General features: G+C 37.5%; 1 protein-coding gene across 2 annotated transcripts in view; it reads right to left on the reverse strand.

Moving 5' to 3' along the window:
• MRPS27 (mitochondrial ribosomal protein S27) overlaps positions 1-21,694 on the reverse strand; it is a 45,829-nt gene that overhangs the window by 12,009 nt on the left and 12,126 nt on the right. For both annotated transcript variants that reach the window (XM_083817984.1, XM_083817985.1), the window contains 3 exons: positions 2,146-2,260; positions 1,553-1,631; positions 151-266 (listed from right to left, as the gene is read on the reverse strand). In XM_083817984.1, the coding sequence (XP_083674110.1) occupies positions 151-266; positions 1,553-1,631; positions 2,146-2,260 (310 nt within the window). The remainder of the gene's footprint in view (positions 1-150; positions 267-1,552; positions 1,632-2,145; positions 2,261-21,694) is intronic.

A 21,694-nucleotide genomic window follows, 5' to 3' on the forward strand; every position in this document is an offset into this window, starting at 1 on the left:
GTTTTCAAAAAAATGAAAAAACTTGGAGCACTTCAATTTTTAGGTAAACTTAGGGTAAATAAATATATTGATGACTGCATGCCCAGCTGACTGCAACACAACACTTGGAAAGAGAAGCTCCGAGTATCATTTTGAGTGTGGTCAGCTTACCGTATGTTCAGACTTGGTTGCCAGATACTGGTATAAAACATAAAGAGAAAGAAGCTGTGTTGAGAATTCATCAAAACTTTCTTGCAGCATGATCTCTGTTACTACTGACAGAGCATCTACGGCAGAAATAGACACATAATTAGTAAGTGGAAATTTTCACATCTCCTTTCTTTTGCACCCACTGATGCTCACTGATGCTTTACTGTTGCAGTACATTTTGAAGTAGTTACAGAGGAAGTTAAAGATTTCTTATGACTAGCAGTAGAAAATTAGTCTTACCCATTTGGGTTATACTAACATGCTATGAGAAGGAGAAGGAAGAATTGATTGAATTACGGGAAACAACAACAAAGAAGCTTTCTAAACTCATCTTAGCTCAATGCTTTCTGACTTCAATTGCCTCTTCTTTGCTCAGCCCTTCAATCATTAACATTTAAAAAAAAAACTTTCAAAATTACTTTGTTCTTTTGTTTTGATTACAAACAAGAGAAAGCTGGCTTAAATTAATTGCCCTTAAGGTGACAGTATAGTACAATGGAGAAGAAATGTTGTCACAGATCACCCATAGCATTCACTGTATTCAGCAAACAGTGCTCTTGAGAAGCTCCACAGGGAGTTGCAGTGACACTCCCTGTCAGGAAGGACAGTTTGTTAAATAGAAGGCCTTGAGCCTGTCAGAGAAAAGAAATATGGATGGAATAATGAGGAATTCACAGATGGGGGCCTCTCAAAATAAAATGAGTGTATGTATTAACTTGCCATTTAGCAGTACTTTCATGACAAAAGCTACAGACAAGTCCTTCTACGACTCTATTTTCCCTGTCATTTGTTTGTTTTGCAGAAGGTTTCTGCAAAGAAAAGCTCACTGCAAGTCTACAGTACCAGAAAACCTGCAGTAAAATGAAAGCCTTAAATATTTGTCATCAAACATGAGAGGATTATTCATCTCAGCACTTTAACAGTCAACAGTGAAAGGCACCTCAACATGGCCATTCAACACAGCTGTCTCTCTTCAGTGACAGACAGAAGTCTGGACAAATAGCTCAGATTAGATGTGTAGTTTTTTGAATGGTTTACAACATACCAATTCTCACTAGTAACTTCAAAGATAATCTTAACATGTAAATTGGAATTCTGAAAGTTGGAGAAGATAGCTTACATTTGGAATGGGATTAATCATGATAGAAATACTCTGAATTGCATATTTCAAAACTATACAATGAGTAAGATCCCAACAAGAGGGATGTATATATATATAGAAAAGTAGTTTATATAAGGAAAGAAAGTGTGGTTTCAAGGTGACTTCAGAGAAAATATGGCTAGAAGTTTTTAATTCAAAGAAAGGCTCTGCGGATTTAATAGCACACATCTGGGGATGCAGAATAGCTATATATTTTCTTACCTTCATATTTCTTCTGCTTTAAAAAACAATCCAACAAAATATTGAATGTAAAATTATCTGGGAAAATTCCATATTGAACCTGAAGAGAAAGCAAAAAATGAATGTGAAAATTTGCTGTTCAAATCTTCCAAAGCATAGCGCTGCAGGTATGAGAAAGATCAGTACCATGGCATTTCACACTGGTGCAATATGACAGTTAGCCAGGCAATTTAAGAAGCTTATTAACTCTGCTCCTGTGATGTGGGTCTATTAACTTTCAATGTACTGGATTTGTTTTACGTTTTATCCGGGTCTTTGGGAGCAGGAGAGGCACTGCCTATCGGGATTTTTATGTCCCTCCTGTATTTAGCATGTTTTGATGCCAGCAATATTTAAAAACAAAAAAGTTCAAGGGAAAAAAAGGGACATAAAAGCTGAAATTTTCAGCTTTAGCTGAAACTCTGGTCAAACGTCAATTTTTGTTTTGACAATGAAATATCTGAACGTAAAAACTGCAATATCCATACCTGGCTGTAATACAAATTCCAGGTAGGCCACACTTGCCTCAAAGACCTGATCAAATATAGTCATGGCTTTTCCTTGTAGAAACTTACCTTGTTTTTTAATGTGTATAAGGCTTTGTCTTGTGCACCATATTTTAAGCACTGTCTGATCCAACTGTGGATGGTCCAATCTCTCAAGTACCAGCAATTTGGACTATGCCGAAACCTAAAGGATAATAAAAGTCCAGGTGACAACATGATTCTCTGTTCCCACAGAAAAAAAAAATCTACGAGCAACAGATTGTGTTTCAGTACCTCTGCCCTTCATGATCTCATATATAAATCTGTATTTGACTTTACAGTCACTCAATTATTGCTCTCCAAAGAACACTAGATAGCCCTTTCAGTAAAAGAAAAACAAAACTCTGATATACTTTAATAGTGTGTAGGACGAGAGAATCTGACCTTTTCACAAATGCAAAATATTTTAAACTCACTTTCCAGAAAGCCTACAGCTTTTCCCCGATGAATATGATATAATAATAGCTTGGTACGATTTATAAAGACAACTGAGATTGCTATAAACACTGTAGTACTCTTTAACCTTGCCCTTCTCATCATATAACATTGTATTGTTGCTGGCCTCTTCAACAAGCAACACTGCTCCATGACTTACAACATCAGAAAGTGTCAGAATTACATCAAAATACTGCTGCCTTTGAACCTTCAGAGCCTGTATAGTCTGGTATCTCACGAACACTTTAACTCATGCTTCTCTTGAAACACTTAAGAATTCACTGCACCACTGCCTCCTCAGACTGCTGCAGGCTTCATTTGTATTTAGAAATGCTTCATCAGTGAGGTATGCCTCACGCACTGGGAAACTCTGCTGGAGACCCTTCCCCTGCCCCCTGCATCAGCTGCACTAGCGTTGTTCCTCACAGACACTTTTTTAATTAGCTCTGAGACACCTCATGTCATGGCTTCAGCAGTGTTCCTAGGCAACCTACTCTACCGCTTAACCAATTTGTAAAATTAAATACTTGAAGTTCAGCCTCTTTTGTTTTGCCCTTATTTAGCCATATACACTTTGCTTTGTATTTGGAAAAGAAGTGACTAAAAGCATATGCAGCTTTATCTTTGGCAAAGACTCAAAAAGCAATTAAGAATCCAATGGTAGGAGCTGCTGCCTTGATCCAGTGCTGAATTTCACACCCCAACGTCAATAGATACATGCAACCTTTCTCAGTTCAAATTGTATGCATGAAAAACAGGCTCAGTACCCAGTACAGAGCTGAGTGCCACTTCCTGTAGAAACCGTAGATGACTGAGCTGGGCTCATGTGCAGATGCTTGCAGCCTCAAGCCAAGCTGCAGCACCATTTAGAGGCAGGGTGGCTCTTCCATCTGAGTGAGCATGCTTTCCAGAACATTTATCAGATTAACGTGGCCACCAACTCTCTTTTTCCCCCCCAGTGAATCTCTGCATATTGTATCCCATGGCTAAGGGCTACACAGATCGCCAAGCTTGGAAAAGCATTAGTCTTCAGCATCCAGAAGACTTCAGTGCCAAAAGCAGAGCTATAAAACTACATAAAGTCTAAATATACTACTCTTTAAGTGGCACATAAAACCTCTCCCTTAAATTAGAATTTAACAGAAAAAGACAAGCATGCTTTGAATATTAAATTATGAACATCCATTTTCTTGCTCTAATTGCTTTCCATTTTCTTCCCTCTGGAATTCAAATACTGGGAACAGCAAGAATATATATTTGCTTTCATTAAAGTCCTGTTTCAATAATGCTTACAGGAAGCATCAATTACAGGCATCTGAATTTAATCATATTTTGATGAAACAGTTATCTAATTGCTACGGACTGTTTCAACAGCCATTTAAGATGGGTCAGAGTGCAACACCGGTACCCAGCAACAAAGCCACCAGAATCTTTTAAAGTTGCTTCATTAAATGGTTAATATTGTTTCAAAAGTGGAAAAAACAATCTTACGAAAACATAATGCTGATGCTCTCAAAGACTTAGGCCTTTCCTTTAAAAAAAAAAAAAGATTGTAATGGGTTTGAGTATTCACCTTTAAGCAAATGCATTATTTATTCTCTTCAGTACACAAGAGTGAGAGAGAGCACTCAGCATCTCATGTACCTTGGGAGTGCTACAGCCTACCATAATGGGAAAGGCTTCTAGGTTCCCAAGTTAAATTGCACTTGGACAGTAAAAGGTCTAAGAGGGACGTGATGAGGTCTAAGAAATATGATGAAACTGATCCTCGGTCACAAGTTTCTAGCAGTGATATGCACAGAATTCAGACACGTATTGTACAAACTCTTTAAAGAAGTCTTCACATGAGCTTTTAAGGCCTGGACGGGAGTGGGTACTTGTTCATATGCACACATGCACACAATCACAGGATCTATCATTACTATCATTACTTGTCACATAATTACTGCATGTTACTGTTAAGATCCTTATTCTTGGACTACATCTCCAGTGTACTGGGTACTACTCAAACAAAAAGCAAACAGCTTCTCAGCCAGAGTTTTCTAGTTAATTCTAATAATTCATTACAAAACAGTTGCATAGGAACGAAGAGAGGGAACTAGTGCCAAAATTGGTCTGTCTCCATGTCAACAAGAATCCAATACATGTGCATGCACACACTCCCTCAGCACTACACACTTCCATTAATCCGTGATGTGGTAGAAGGAGAATTGGAAGTTAAGAAGAAACAGAAATGCTTCCATCTTTAACTGTTTCTGATCCATATAATGCTGGGATGAGCTCTGTCTCTCTTCTGCTAGCTGAGAAGAGAAGCCAATAGAGTTATCTGTTTTTACAGCTAACCTAGGCAAACTAACCAAATGTTGTGGCAGACAATTTTATTTGAAACGGAATCAGGGAAAGGAGGAGATTGCTGGTCATTTTGACAAGCATTAATGTCTTCCTCCTTCTCTGTGAAACACAAAACAGGATATAATTAAGCAAAGCAATATGTTCAGAGACAGATGAAAAGACAGAAGGAAGCTAAAATTACAGAAAGCAGAAGATTCAGACTGAATTAAATAAAGGAAGCCCCTAGCAATTGCTGTGTGTTTAATAGAAAGACCAGGAGGTTATCTTGCAGATCTCTGCTGCTGAAACTCATTTTTTCTGAGAACTAATAAAAACCTGAGAAGAACAAGATTCTTATAATGGATTGAGAAGAGACAAGGAGAAACAACTGTAATAGTATTAGGGGAGCTCACTGTTGCTACACTTTTATGTTAACAGCTGAATAATCAATATGGTGATCCTTCTTGTCACTGACCTGAAAACCTCTGTCCCCATAGAGAACAGGAAAAAGAATATCTATAAGACAAGCAGCAACTGCAATACCAAGGGCATTGTGAATGTAATACTAGAATTACCCTTATTTTGGAAAATTATTCAAGGGTTCAGTCCTGAAACTTGATTTTCATTATTTCATACCTGTAAAATGATTACTATTACAATGTGGAAGAGGTACGATGAGCATACAGCCTTAGTACAAGGCAACCTGAACATTTTTAGGCAAGCAAGAGCACACACTCGCCCACAAACTGACCTGCATATCAGGCTAAGAATGCATTCCTAGTTTACTAATTCCATGCAAAGGCCCCACTGATGGTTATTTACAGCAGTGCTGAAGTACTCATGCTGTGTAAAAGAAACTGAACAATGGTAAAGTTTATCGGATGCTGAGAGTGCCTTACAGAGTGCTTTACTAAACCAGCAAGCATGACCTATTGGTGCTCTCCCACACTGCAGAAAAGCTGAGCTGCTTCCCAGCTTTTTTTCTTTATTTTAATGGTCTTCCAAATTTGTTTGGTGCCATCAAGTGGTGATACACTCTAATGCTGCTTTCCCATACTTTTCATTTTCAAGGGAAATAATACAGCCACACTGAGGGAGCAAAGAGAAGCACTAAGGAGCCACATTGCACCCCCTTCCCTAGATATGCTGAAGTGTTCATTCATTGTTTTTGGGGATAGACACGAATGAAGAAGATTGCGAAGAAAAATGTGCTGGGTTACACAGCAGCTGCTGCAGAAGAAATACAGTACCAGAAGCAGCTCTGCTATATGGAGGGAAAGCCAGCTCAGAAGATCTGTTCTAATTCTTCGCTAAGCTGATCTGAAAGTCCCTTCTTGTACTTCATGGCTTTCCTAAGTGTATGTATTCAACTCCTGGTACTGTCAGAGGGCATCCTTGTGCAATGCACAGTTTTTCTTTCTCACATCTGTGAAACATATTAAGGGTCCTTTCCCTGCTCCAGCATTGTCCGACCTAACAATAAAGTATTTTGTTATAATCTACACATACAGTACACACAACTGTATGATCTCTTAGGTCTCCAGATCTCTTTAAGACATTCTAAACTTCATTTCTACTTTGCTTTGCTCATTTTTCATTTCTATTAATGAAACTATTTCCCTAAATAAAATCTGTTATACAATAATGATGTTATGTGTTACAAGTATGTTACTGTCTTCTGCCACATTACAAGGAATTGGAAAATTTGAAACAGGAAGACACTGAGTACTCTTCATTCTTTCATTATTTCCAATATAAATATTTTAGATGTGTTACTCTGCCTACCTCAGAGTTAAAACCTTTAAGATTCACATAGTGCTTGTAGGTTCTTGTAGGTTCTACTCCAGGGAAGGAACCTTCCTTGTGATAATCACTGCATTTAATTTAATCCATCTAGACTCCAGATCTCTCTTACTTCTTTTAGAACTAGAGAGAAATAGAAGTTTGCATGTTGGTTTGCTTTAATCAGAAGAGTGCCAGATGTCTTCTCATCCACTTAAGGTTCTAAAATCTCTGGAAGCAAAATGTAAGGAGACTTAGAACAAATAAATGTCCTACAACATGTCTCTGAGAGCCAGGAAGAAGCGCTCTCACTGGAAAGAATCCAAAGCCACTCCACATTTTACACAAGTCATACAGGGCTGTGAAGCTCCTTGGCAATGTCATGTTTTTTTCTTCCCAGGCACATTTTTTTTAGCTACAGCGCATAATGATCAAATGGATTCCAGGCAGGCTTAGCTTGGAAACTGGAAGGCTAAAGAAACGTCACCCAGAAATCTCCCTTTGTTTGTCATTTCAAGCCACAGGCCTTGGGAAAAATCCTCTGCATTTTAAATGGACTCAGAGGCATTGCTCATGTGTCAATGTCAAAGACAACAGCCCCGAAAAAAAATCTTTGTTGACTGAAATTTCCTCTTATACATGAAAGTAACTACTTTTCTACCTCTTCTTTGCCTGCATCTGGGCCTAAACTTTTCTTTGTATGTCCCCTTTTAAAAAATTCATATATAATCATATCAGTCCTATAGGAAATACTGCATACATTAACTGCCAACTCAAGCAAAAACAGAGGGAACACTTTCCTTTTGTGGTGAAATTAAAAACTCAAACAGTATACGTAGCATAAGTATTTATATCTAGATAATCAGTATCTATATACTTATAGAAAGCATATAGGCACTTTCTATCAAAAGCAGCAACAGGAGAGGTTTAAAAATATATAAATCAACTATAATGGGGGATAGTCTAATCCTGTGAGGCAGAATTACGCTCTTACACAAAAAGAAAAGCAGCTTGCAGACTCCCTACAGAAAGCTCATATTCAGCCCTTCTTTTGTTATAATTTCTATTGACTTTCCCCAATCTTTGATTTTAAACTAAATTAGCTCTTGATCGCTTCAGCTTTAAAATTAATTTTTCTAAATTAGACTCGCTGTACCCACATATGAATGCATAATTTTTATGTAGCATCTTTTGTTCAGGAGTTGCACAGATCTCTAACAACACTGATGAATGCAACCTCAAAACAGGTCTAAATGATCGCATTTCAGATAAGGAGAAACTACAGTACAGAAGCACATTCAAAGATTAAGACTTAAAGAATGCTTTTCATATCTAGTTTTGCTTTCCAGTTATACTACAAACATCTTTTATTTCTGTCTAGCCCAATGTTACAAACAGTTTTCTTTGTTTCTTAACCCTTTTGCTTGGTAAAAGCACCCAAACTGTTATATACTGTCATATATAAAGTCGTATACTTTTGGTAGAAATACATACTGTACTTTAGAAAGTCTAGGGATAGTGCTCTGGTCATCAACCTCTCCTAACAACTGAAGGGACAGAATTCACCACTCAGTAATGTCAACACACTTATTGCATTGCTCGAAACTACTCTTCTGTACAAAAAGCTCAGCTTTGCAAAGTCTGTTTTTAACAATGACTATCACACACATCAATCAAACATATGGTGGCTAGGATCTAGTCTGTCCTTTACTGACCTACCTGCTTTTTTGACAGACAATTCTTAATTAACAAATGGAAGCTGAATTTCTCACAGAAAAAGCATTTTTGCCCATTGTTATCAACCTCCAGCACTGCATCACTAAATAATCTTCCTCTTGATAGATTTAAGGCACTCTTGTGATTAAACTAGAGTGAACAACATAAATACATTAAAAAGAAAAAAGCAAATAGTCATAAAGCCCTAGATATATACTATACATTTCATAATAATATATGACTGGAGAAGGAGTTTACTGCAGCACAAAAGAAATTCTTTACTTGTACATAAACACAGAAAAGAATCACCACAAAAGAAATGGTGACAGCAACAGATCCAGAGCCTGCAGCAAAGTCGCAAGCTATTTATCGGCTCTGAAAATTACCTGAATTATTTATCTGTCCTTCCCTCCACTGGCAGTGAATGTTAGCAGAACTGGAGCGGAGCAGTTCTTCCAATCTCCTGCCATTAGGCTACACCAGGCAACCCTGAATCCCTCTAGAATCATCTGCAAAGTGCAGAGAGGAAAACTCCTTCAGACAACTTTATCAGCCTCAGTATCCTACAGGCTTGCTTTGAACTCCTCAAAACTTTATACTAGTTAGCTCATAACCAGAGTGAAAAAGTGAAGGCCATAGCCCAGGCTCAAACAACATCCTCACGACAACATCTCAGGACACTTCGTCCCTAGGAAAACTGTTCTGGGCTGCTAAACGTGTTCGTTAAAAAGCTCTTCAAACATCCATGTTGATTCAAAATACTCCAGAACTACACGCTCCCCAGAAGGACAGCAATGGAAGTTCACTTCACAAAAAAACACTTGTTTCCAGCACAAGTCAGGTTTTCTTTGGTATCATGCTTGTGTGAATGTGCTCCCCATACCACAATCTTACAAAAAATGACATCAGTTATGGGCCTTGTCTAGCTAGAAACTAAATGTGTTAATATTTGAAATTCCAGTATAAACATGGCTTCTGTGCTTAAAGCATAATGCTTAAACAAGTCAAGTTAAAGGCAAGGTTGCCAGCCAGTTCACTGAAGCTAAAATTGGCCACTTTGGGATCCCCAGGGTGACTGGTAAAGAAAAGAACACTGTGGCAGTACAAATACTACTACTGAGAAAAGGTGGTGGTATCCAGTTTAGTTTCATGCAGAAAATAAAACAAGGTCATTTTAACAAAATTGAGAAGTTTTATTGCAAACATGAAGCAAGTAATCCCTATTTTTGCTTTATTCCTTTTATGACCAAGAGAGAACGATGAGGCGGACAGCACGTGAGATTTGTTCTGCTTCTTGTTTCTTAAGAGATACAACCCCAACGAAAGAAACAGAACAAGCAGATGCTTTAATATAGTGTTCTTATTCTTCTCCTACTCTTAAGATAGTAGAGTGTCTTGTAATCCATTACCTTCCACCTCTCCCAGTGCTTTTGGAAAAGACTAGCAGGAAAAACAGATTTTCTTCTCAGTCTCATGAAGGATCCATACTACTCCCATCAGAACACTGAAATTCACTTGAGGGGCAGCAGTTCATAAGAAACTGGTGAAGTCTTCTTGTAACAGTAAGAACAATAACAAAAAGCTCAACTTTTTCCCAGCTATTGACTACAAAGGAGACAGCTTCTAGGACTTCTCTCTCTTAAAAATATTCCTGGGCTTTTACAGTTAAAACAGCTCATTTTCAATATAAATGCCATTAATAATCCAGTGATTGAATAGAGAGTATCATAGGCTGAGGAAAACATGGAGAATGATGGGGTGAGCTGTTGCTATAGTGATTCTGTTAAGATACTCTCTAGTGCTTTTCCTTGTCCCCATGCAACTATAATGAAGTCTAATATAAAGCCAACAGTTGCATTAATTATATCTTTTCCTGGTATCCTGGCATAGAAAAACACAGAGAGATATTAAGAACTGTACAACACAGTAGATTTCTCACTTTGAGGAAAATTTTGAACCTCAGCAATTTCTAAGTGTGTCACGTTAAAACTTTCTGTGTTAAAACTCAACAAAATTTTGCTGGAATCTTTACTAATCTATCTGAAAACTGGTTAACACAATAGCTGTAAGAAATGGCATATACTTAAGTAAAATACTTGTCAGATTGCTACCATTTTACTAGCCCAGCTATGCCTGTCATTTCTTCAACTAACTTTCAACCTCCCTGAAACTTGGTATGCAAGTTATCAAATAGACACATTTTTCAAAATGAAATGTTTGTGAAAGCCTACTTGTAATTTATAATTGCTGAAATTATTTTTGTACCTAGTTAACTATGCAGAGAGTGAGAGAGAGAGAGAGAGAGAGATCCCTCACTGAACATTGCCAGCAAGTTACTTCTCAGCAGAAAGCTAGTTCTTGATAGATGCATATTGGTAGAAAGTCTAAAAATGTCTGTGTACCAAAATAGTAATTGTGCTATGGGCTTTCTTCAACTAAGGCTATCCAAGATTATGTGATTTTTTTATGGAATAAATTGCTTCAAAGCTAGTTAGATTTTTCGTTTAAAAAATAAATAGATGACTTCAGATGCCTTGGAAGACCTCCACCTTTTAGCCACTGAAATGCTAAAATGAAAATCAAATTTTTTTTTTTACTCTATCTTTACTTCAACTATTGCATTCACTTACAGTGATGTCATGTTGAAGTCTGCATTCCATTAACCGAACTGGACAAAGTACCTCAGGCTTTTCAAGCTGACAAGACAGTGACTCTAAAAAAGTTTTCTAATAGTTTTTTTCAGTGTCAGAGGGAAGTGGACAAGTTATGATCAAAGTTCAGGAGTTTATGCCTTCCAGGGCTAAGCCTAAACTATCACGGCACACCCCTTTCATATTACATTAAGAGGGAACGCTTTACGGGTATGCATAAAAAAAGCTGTCTCAAAGCCAACAAAAATACAATAATGCAGGGAAAAAACAGCCTATAACTAGATGCTACTATTACAATATTTGCAAACAGCAACTTTTTAAAGGTATCTGGTATGCAACCTAAATTTAACCTGAGAAAAAAATAGCATGATTTTGTCAGACACCTAATTAATTGCAAGCAGGAATATGCATTGTAAGAACGTTGCATTCCATTTATTCTACTCAACTTCTTTATGCTTCCCGAAATAACTCCCCAAAAACATCACAGATTAGCTTCTAACTACTGTAACATTGCACTCACCATCACAACCCTTGACACTTTTCAGTTTGATCACAGTAGATCTTGCACAGATTACAAGCAGTGTATTCCACCGGTTTGACTATCAAAAGCTACAGTACAGATGCATCTGAGCCAAACAGATTTTCGATTCTGCAGAGTTGTTCAGCCTCACACTGCATGCAATTAAAGCAAAGAAGCAGCTGCTGGCAAGAGAGCACTGCAGGAACACAAATACTGAGTGAGTCCTACTGGTCAATTTAAGTAAGGGAAGAGCCAAACTTTATGTTTGCTGCCAAACATTACACAAATGGGATCTGTACAGTCCAGGTTTCACCTTTTCAGATGTGCTGTCACAGTCCTACAGTACAACTTAACCTAATTTTAACCTGCTACCTTGCCCTTATCATTCTTACCTGCTATAGTCTGATTTTCTTGTGCACTGCTGTCGTTCTGCACTCCATGAGCAAAAGAGAGGCAAAGCTACATCGTAAGCTCATGGAAAACAAATGCAGTTTTCATATAAAGCATCAATACCTGTTACAGAGGGGACAAATCACCTGATGCTGACTTTCAGTTTCAACCACAGCCAAAAAGATACCTATTTCCAAAAAGCAAACCACAGGTGCATAGCTTGGTCTCAATGTTAGAAGCTCCTGATCAGGGCAAAAATACACCTGAAGGCCAACAGCTCTCCTCAAGTCTCACCCTGATCTAAGTTGCTACTGGGCAGTCCACTATGAATCCATCTCAATTTCATGTAGTGTCTCAATGAGCAACAGCTTGTTTCCTGATTTAAAAAAACAAAACAAAACAAAACAAAAAACAGAAACAATCATCTGTGAGCCCTTCATGACATATCTTTAACTGTTCCCTAACAACAGGACAGTAAGTTATTCAGTCCCAGCAATTCAGAGGTTAACTTGTGGCTAGTGTATCTCTCACCGTATAAAAACTCTTCCATGCTCTGAGAGACAAGGATGTCCTTTATTCCACTTCATATAATGTCAAGCACATGGAATAGTAAGCTAAATTAAGGATAAACATGGCAAAACTAACTCAACCAATTTGTCAGGCAGTTTGAAATTCATGGGCTCTTACCACCTTTGTGATTGTTTCAGATAGCTCTTTTCAGAAAAATACTGTACGGTCATATCTATTACTTAAAGAGAAATAGTAGGTTCCTCACTTCAAGTACTACGTGTACAGTAGGACAAATGTTCCCTTGTGTGGGTAGGTAAAAGATGCACCTTACATGAGGCTGTGAGACTCAAAACTGGGAAAGGACTCCAAAATACAAAGGAGTATTTTGTAGTGCCTTCCCTTTTGGAATGGGAACACAGCCAAGACTGATGGTTACAAACAAAACACAGTACTGGCATTGCTGACATACAAAATGTGATGTACTCCGTGATGAGCAAAGTACTTGATGCAATCCCACGTACGTCCTGCCAATGTTGCAGTGCCCTACTCAGAACTTGTATTCAGGCTCTGAACCGACATTTACAAGCATTCAGTTCTCTCCAGCACTCACGCTATAGGAGGCTTATGTATGTACGTCATGTTATCTGCTGCACAGGAGAACAGAGAAGACAGAAAACATGGAAAAACACTACAACTACGTGCAGTTATGTACCTGATGTGTTCCAGTCTTTTCTTTAAATTATTTTTATTCCTCCAAAGAATCATGACTTTCAAAAGAGAACAATAGTACTTCACATGAGAGGCAGTTGCTGCTTCAGAATTTAACCAGGGATATCTGTGAAAAGGGTCGATCACTGCACAATAGTAATTCGATGGAAGACAAAGAAAGGAACCCCTTTGCAGAGAAAGCTGTGTTTACCACTCTTGCTGCAAAGGCTTTTCTGTCACACCCTCACAGTAATTGCTATACTTTGTCCACCCCCTCAGTTAGAAGCACCAGCAGCCAGTCTGGCAGAGACGGTATAGGCAGTGGTGGATGTCCATTTTACTCCCAGCTTTCTACTGCCAGGGATCATCTATTTTGCTTCTGGTTGGACTTAGCCCTGCTCTGTTCATTCCCTAATGGAAATAAGTAGGAATTAGCTGATTAGACTGAAGAAAGGGGCACTCTTCTCCTTTGTTAAATGAAAAGAGCAGTGAAAGAGGTGAGATCAAAATTAAATAAATGACATTTAAACATGACATTTTGATCAAAAAATTGACTATAGAGATTAGAGCCAGTTTTATATACACACCCCAATGCTTGGAAAAAGATATTACTCAAAAAGGTGTAAATTTGTTTGCAAAGCCAGTTGCCAAAATATGTGCACTTTCAGCTTGACAAGCTGTACAGTGGAGAGGAAATAAAAATTAAAATCCCTGTTCATTTCTCAGCAAGAGAAACAACTAGGAGTGTGTTTATTGTGTCTGCATTTACAGCTGAGAAAACAGAAGGTTGTACCAGCTGCCCTCTTGTATGCCCTTTTCAAATTTTAAAGGCAAACCAAAGAAAGCATTCATTGTTGGCTGCTTAAACACTCATTGAACTACATTCTGGGCCAAATCCTTACTTGGTCCAAAGAGACAGCACATTGTTCCCTCAGCTAAAAGGGATCTGCCTCAGTCAGCTGGGTAGCTGACACACCACACATGCACACAGATCATGAACGAGGCTAAAGCTGGGAGGTAAGGACTACAACTCTGCCACATTTCAAGGATGTGCCATCCCAGTGTCCCACAAGTCTTGTCACAGTGATGAAGATGGAAAACAAATGCCGAGATGAGAGCAACCGTGGAGCTGTTCCTGAAGTGAACAGCCCCACGTTTACTAGTCCCTCAGGCTCTTGAACTAGCACAGCAAAGAGAAGACAGTGCAGCAGCTGGAAAGCCTGGGGACGCGGGGTTTTAGCAAATTAGGAGGTATCATGAGGTGATAGGAGGAGCTTCTAAGTGTCATCATTCCCCACCACTACCCTAAAGAAAGGAGTAAGGAAAGGATTATTCTGTCTGTGAACTAAAGATTTACAAACTAAAGGACATAGATGGAAAAAGGGGTCACCAGAACTCTGCCAGAAGGAAAATTAAAGGTAGCTGCGCAGAGTGACAGGAGTGCCTGGTACAGAGAAGCACTGAAAATGCAGCTGGCCTCATTCCAGCAGACAGTATAGATATGTTATCTGGAGCATGCAGCTTTAAAAATAGCTCACTATTAAAGTAGCATTAACAACAAAAAAAAAAAACTAGACACTGAATTCAGGTTTTTCACAAGTCTACTAGGCATCTTACCTTCAGAAATTTACATCTTAATTTCTCATTTCTAGGAAAAGAGAGTAATAACCTCAGAAATCACCCAAGGAAAATGTTAAGCTATGACCTTTGCTTATCAGTACCTCTATTCAATTGCAGCGAAGCATTGTTTTGTGGGTCTGTTTGTAATACAAGCTTCTTCTCCTCTTAGGAATTGGAACACTTTTTCACAGGTACATGCTGCAGAAATAAGCATCTATGCAAACTGGATAAATGTACCTGTTTATTTTTATTTTTTTCCCTTGCATTTTAATGTTTTTGGACATTCTGAATAAGATAGAAGTATTTAGTAAAAATGAATCATCAGAATCAAGCAACATTGTTAGCTTTTCAAATTCCTTTATTAATGTGGCCAAAAATAAATCTACAACCCAGTGAATATAATCAGGTTATTTTTTAAATGGCTTAGTAGCTGATTGTTCACCAAACATCTTCAGACCTACGGAAGCACGAACATCCATTTGTGTAACTAAAAACAGCTAGCTATTTGAAAATTGACACTTCCAATTGCTAAAGAGAGATGCAGAAGTAGATCTCTCTTCTCCCTGTCAAGTAATTTTGATTTTGTTATGACCATTTTGTCCACAAACTGTTTAACAGAACAAATGAAGATCAGAGCCATGAGTGGCACATTATCTCATCCCTTATCATGGTCCTCTTAATGTTCTTCCAACTTCCAAAAGCTTTCACCTGCCAGAATCTGCACCGCATCTGCTCTCTGTTAATATATACTATGCAACAACATATAGCAAAACTACAGAAGTTCTCAGAGCACAACACAACAGATCCCATTGGATTGTTTTACTAAACCAACTGTCTTCATTGTTGCCGGCAAAGTAGGGAACACTCTTCTTAATTGTTAGAAATTCTAATAAGATGGTGTAAAACTTTTCTATTTGCTTGATCAGAGTGTGTTCATCTTACATGCCTTGTGGCACCTAACAAGCTTGTATACAATGATTTGTTAAAAATTAAGATCACATGGGTTTTTCCTTGTATTGCAGTGAAAAGGGAAGCTCTCACTGAAAAGTGTATGTGGACCTTGTATTTCATTTTCATAACATGAAAAAATGTTCTAGTGCCTTTGTCATTCTCTCCATCAGTTTATGCTACAAAACCTGAACATGACTTGCCATCATTCAAGAGCACTGACAACGTTCTTAAGAAAATATGATGCAGACGAGGAAATCTCATGTAGCTAATTACCAGAAAGATGTTCTGGTTCCAGCTTTGCTTCCAGCTGGTGCCGTTTCCACAGTATGAAACCAACAGTGTCATGAAATTGCATGTACTGGTATTATCAGCACTCATGATGCTAGTCTCCTGGAGAATTTTTCTTCAAACTTTGTAAAGAAGAGAAAAAGCAGACAGACATACAGAAATAAACCCCTTTCCAAGCTAATCTACACTGCAATATGACCTGAATGTTTGAAAACATTTCATACACTTAATGTATCTCCAGTCCCACCCTTTTACAAGCATTAGTTTCTGTTACAAATAAGAGAAAAGCAATTAAAACAGAAAATCGTGAGCAAACCCAGGTAAGTGAATCAGCTTTACAACATGCACATTCAGCCCAACACATATTTTTAAATTAAGAGCTGTGGTATCCTACACGACTCTTATGCCAACATCAGGACACTACAGAGCCAATACTACTTTCTATGAAGCTTTCAGCTCCAGCTACTAACTTAAATTTCTCCAGAATCAAATTTACCAAAACAAAATGCTTCTGTTTTAAAAACCCATTTTCAACCAAATACTTGTTCTCATCTTACGAGAAGCTCATTCACAGTTGCTTATACATTTCACCTAAACCTGATTCACCCCACACAAAATCATCACTGATGGCAACAAATTAACACCATAACTTATCTCATAAATTGCCTTCACTCTTTATTAGTGAATACAGTAAGGTACTCACTACCACTGACATCCCCAAGAAATGCTATACATAATTTGGAAGACTTTTGACTTCTTACTCATTTCTGTGTTTTGAACTTGTGACATTCAAACTGTTCAGCATTTTGAGTACACACTGTTTGTAGTGGCACAAAACCACGTATTTTCCCAAGGACACATGCTTTACCTTTCTTAACCTATTTCAGTATTTTATACATTACACGTGAAGACAGATAAAGCTAAAATGACAGATAAAGTTAAAATGGGATTAATTTTTCGTTTGAATGTCTACCCTTGCTTTTGCTTAGACCACAATCCAGTGCTACTAAACTTATATAAAAAAAATTTAAAAAGTTTAGTTCAGCTTGACAAGGAGTAACTTAAGACTGAAATCACCAGGAACTCACGCTTAAACCTTCTAGATAGATGACAAATACAAAACTGATGTCAACAAATACTAAAATTTTGCCATCTTCTGAGTCTGCTCATTTCACCAAATACAAACAAGACTTGCATGTTCTGATAAATACTTTCCATATTGTATGTTACTTAATTAATGTTTGTATAATAATTAAGATGTTGACATTTGCAGAAAGGTAATGCTTTAATTCAATTTTTTTTCTTAAGATAGTTTTTCACATCAAAGGAAAACAGCACTCTGGTAAACACCTCTCTCTTTTGCCAAGATAATAAAATATATAAATTAAGCCTGTAAATGAATACCTGTTAACCTTACAAGTAAAAACACAATAGCCTTGTTGGTCAGTAAACAAACAAAAAAAAAGGTTCACAAAAAAGGTTCATAAAAAGGGTTCAAAAGCATAATAATTTCAAAGAAAATCAAAGATTATCAGAAAACAACAATAAGGCTGTCTTAGAAAGATAAATACAATTATAAACATAAAACTTTATTAGTCTTTTCTTTGAATTAAGAGATCAAATTCAACAGTTCAAATAATTCTAATTCGAATCAACTTGTCTGTAGTAAAACAACTATGGTCTACAGCATGTTAATATTATTAGATTATTCCTTAATGATGTAGTTCACTGTTATTTTTTCTGCTGTATTAATTTTGATTCAAAATAGAATAAATATTTGCACTACAAAGGAATGATGCAGGTTGATGGATACAATAACCACCAAATTAGCAGTTTCCAAAGAAGGGATCATGGTAGCTATGAGTATAGTTGTAACCCTAATAAAAATTCAGTTTTTATCAAAGTAGTTGCAATCTTCAACATCACCTCACTGGAAAAGATTGATGTACTGGTTAGTACTACTTAGGAAATTTGTAACAGACAGAATTCAACAGAAACAGTAACTTTATATGCTTTTTTCTTCTGTTTACATAGCTTTGGAGCTGCTGTCTGGCACTAGCTGTCAATACTATTCAGGAGCTGTAATGGAACCTGAAGCTCCGTTCGGTGGAAGCTGGATGGGGTTAATTCTCAAGTGTATCTTTACAATGATTAGTCATCAAAGCTAGCAAATGAATAAATCTCTGCATGTGTTTGTGTTTTAGATTCTAAAGCTTACAAAAGGCTTTACTCTGTCCTGCTCATTTGTATTCATATGAACTGCTCACTCTTTACATTTTTGGGTGCAATGTAACCTCTGTCTAGACTTTCCATATTTCTAAAATACAATACACAATTCGTCTCCAGACAGGGTTTTTGCTGGTGCAGGAACTTATGAAACAACCTTCAGAATGCCACTCAATACAGCAAATGTTAGCTTTATGGTGTGTATAAATCAAACCCTGGGACAAAACTGCCTTTTCTCCTTCAATGTGTAACAAGTACAACATTCAGTCAAGATCTAAATACTTACCACTCACATTATACTTCAGTCTATTTCTAGTGCTATCTACTATACAGAATGCTTTGAGCTGTTGGCAAGAAAGACGCTGAAAGATATGCCAATTCTGCTAATATTCTTTTCTTGTAAGAAAGGTAATGAAATCCCTTCTCCCAATAGTAAATGAAAAATGCATCTACATAGGATATGGACTCAGTAAGTTCTCTTCATTTCAGAATCTGACCAGCTTTATCATCCTATTTACTCCAGAAATACCCTTTTTTTTAACCTAAGATTGATATATTTACATATTGTTTGTAGAAGAAACTTTCTTTCCCCTTGTTTTAAATATGAAGGGTTTTAAAAATCCAAATGCTTGTCCCTTTAGAGTTAGCAACATTAAAAAAAAAAAGCATTGAATGCAAGTCTTCCAACTTTTTCTCTGCTTATATGCAGTGCCTAGAAAATTACTGTCTAGTTGCTGCCAAGCTTAAAGGAAAGATTTTACAAAAGGACACATGAATTACAAAAAGCAGATGACTGAAAAGATCTGTGTTGCAGGGAGAGATTCTTCTGAATGCTTTTCAATGTTACATCTTTATTTAACAGCTCTCCCACAATTTACAGTATCATTTCAGTGACTGAGTACACCTACTTGAATAAGATATGGCTACAGGACTAGGCTTGCTGAAATTTGGCTCTGGGTTCTCAAGAGTAGCTTTTAGTTATTTTCTCCAAAGACTGCTACAGCTACAGCTCAGACTGTGACAAACTACGGACAGACAATGACAGTGTACAAACTGCGAAGGATGGGAAGCAGAGTAAGCACATTTCCCTCTGTGAAGAAGTGAATGAATGCTGGGGCCAGAAGAGCTGTGGAGTCAGTAAAACTATAACCCTTACATCTGACAGCACTTGCCTGGATAGTGACCAGCAGTTCTTCCCATGAAGCAGCATCACATTGGGCACCATATGCAACCACATTAAAAACTGGTCTTTCTGTCAGTCACTTACTGCAAATCACTAGAATATTCTCCTTAGGTAAACTTGTCTGCTGCTTCCCTTCCTTGTATCTCCCAGGCTGCCAAAGAGCAGCTCAAGTCTTCTGCAAATGAAATTATTTTGGATTGTTCAACTGAGGCAGGCATCCAGACTGGTAAAACATACCATTCTGGCTATGAAGAGTATTTTTCCCTCAGACACTTCCATCACTTCTCGATACAATTTCAAAACATAACTGCTGCATGACTTGAATAATAGTCAGATATTTCTGACTCATTTATTTTTATATCTTTTTTTTTTTTCAGTGCTCATATTTCTGGGGAGGGAGCTAAAGCCAAGTCTATGTCATCTACAGCTTTATCACAGAGAAAACAACTCAAAGGAAGAATTAAGTATCTTGTACAACTGTGTCTGTATCTCTTCTCCTTTTTCTATTTGTGCTGGACCAGGTTAACAGTACTTATTACATTCTGCAGATGAAAATACAAAAACAGGGTATCACGTTACTGTGAATGAATGCCATGCACAGTGTATTCCAAGAGTCAATCTTTTTTCGGTGCATTGTGACCATTTATTATAAGCAATACTTGAGAGCAACTGAATGTTTTCAGGCAACGTTAAATCACTTGATAGACATGAAAGTATTAAACATTGCAACTTTCTCACCTAAAAAACAGACATGCTGGTAATGACAGTGCAGGTGACAATTATTTTGCATGTAATGTTGGACTAACTATTGATACACTGGCATTGTAAGGAATAAGCATATTTCATACATATGGAGACTGCTATAGTCCCAAAATGACTTAATGGCTGAAATCAGACTTCAAAAATGTAACTTGCTACCATGAAAGATGGCATAACTAAGAAGAACTTCCAATAGTTTGATATTGTACCATTTTATGATTATAATCAAGTACAGTTCCCAAACCATAAGCACTGAAATATACAGAAATAACTCCATTTCCAACAAGTACCAGTCAATGAACAGCAATTAAAAATTCGAGGGAGATTGTGCAAGAATTTGGAGAGCACATCCACACAAACATTTGCACTTTACAGACAGTGTATATACTTTTTCTGCACTATGATCAGAAAACTCTATTAATGCAATTAAAAAAACCTCTCAAGGAATCTTAACATAAAACTTCCCCAATAGCTTTCAGACACATTGAAAATCTTTGTTGGCACAAAACCTTTACTCAGAATCAGCAGAGTTACCTCACCACAAAACCTCTCTCCATTATGCTAATGTTTCTATCATCTGAAAACCACCCTGATGTGAGAAATAGTGACATCTCAGTGAGACAGGACAAAGTAAGGAGAACTGCAGCTCTTTGATCAGGTTGAAAGTGCTCTGCATTCTGATTAGTATTTCTGCTGAGATCCTAGGAGATGAAAGGATTTTTAAGTCTGACAGTTGGGGTGGGGAGGTATTTAGAAGAGAACAAAAAGAGGAGCATTGAAAGCAGGTGACGTCATGCCTCAAAATGGCCTTTACCATCTTATTGACACGCTCCACAATGTTGCATAGCAGTTTCCACACTGCTATTCTTGAGAGCTCCAGATCCTCTGTGGAGACAGTATGGCTGGAGATTCAGTGCTTTAAAAGCATGAAAAGTAGAAACAGGTCTAAATATAATACGTATATTGTATTTCAGGACCCTAAGTACATTATTGTATTACTCCAAAATACTACTTTTCAAAATTATGCACTGCCTGGGAAATCTACAAGGGAAATCTACCCTACAAAGCTTACAAATTCTGGCTCTCCTGTCTTCAGGAAAAACCTACACAGCAAGCATGGAAATGCCATTTATTTCCCTCTGATTCTTTCCACAGCAAAGTTTGCCCTTTCATACCACAAATATGTTCAAAACTTGTAGGGGCCTTGGAACTGACTACCCTTCACCTTGCATTGCCAGAAGCATCCAACACTAAGGAGAGACATCAAAATCTCCACCTTACACTCTACAGACAGTGAAGGCAAAAACCACGGGGCTTCAGGAGCATTCTTCATATTTATGTTTGAGCAAATGCACATACAGTCAACTTACAAGGCAAAATACATGCCATTTGCTCCCAGTGGATTTGTATGCCTTAGAAGATACAATAAAGCTTTTCAGTGATACTGCATTTCTCTTTTTTTAAAAGCTTACTCTCCTTACATAAAGAACAAAAAAATGTGCTTTGAAC

The sequence above is a fragment of the Anser anser genome (genome assembly GCF_964211835.1).
Source record: "Anser anser genome assembly, chromosome: Z".
NCBI lineage: Eukaryota > Metazoa > Chordata > Aves > Anseriformes > Anatidae > Anser > Anser anser.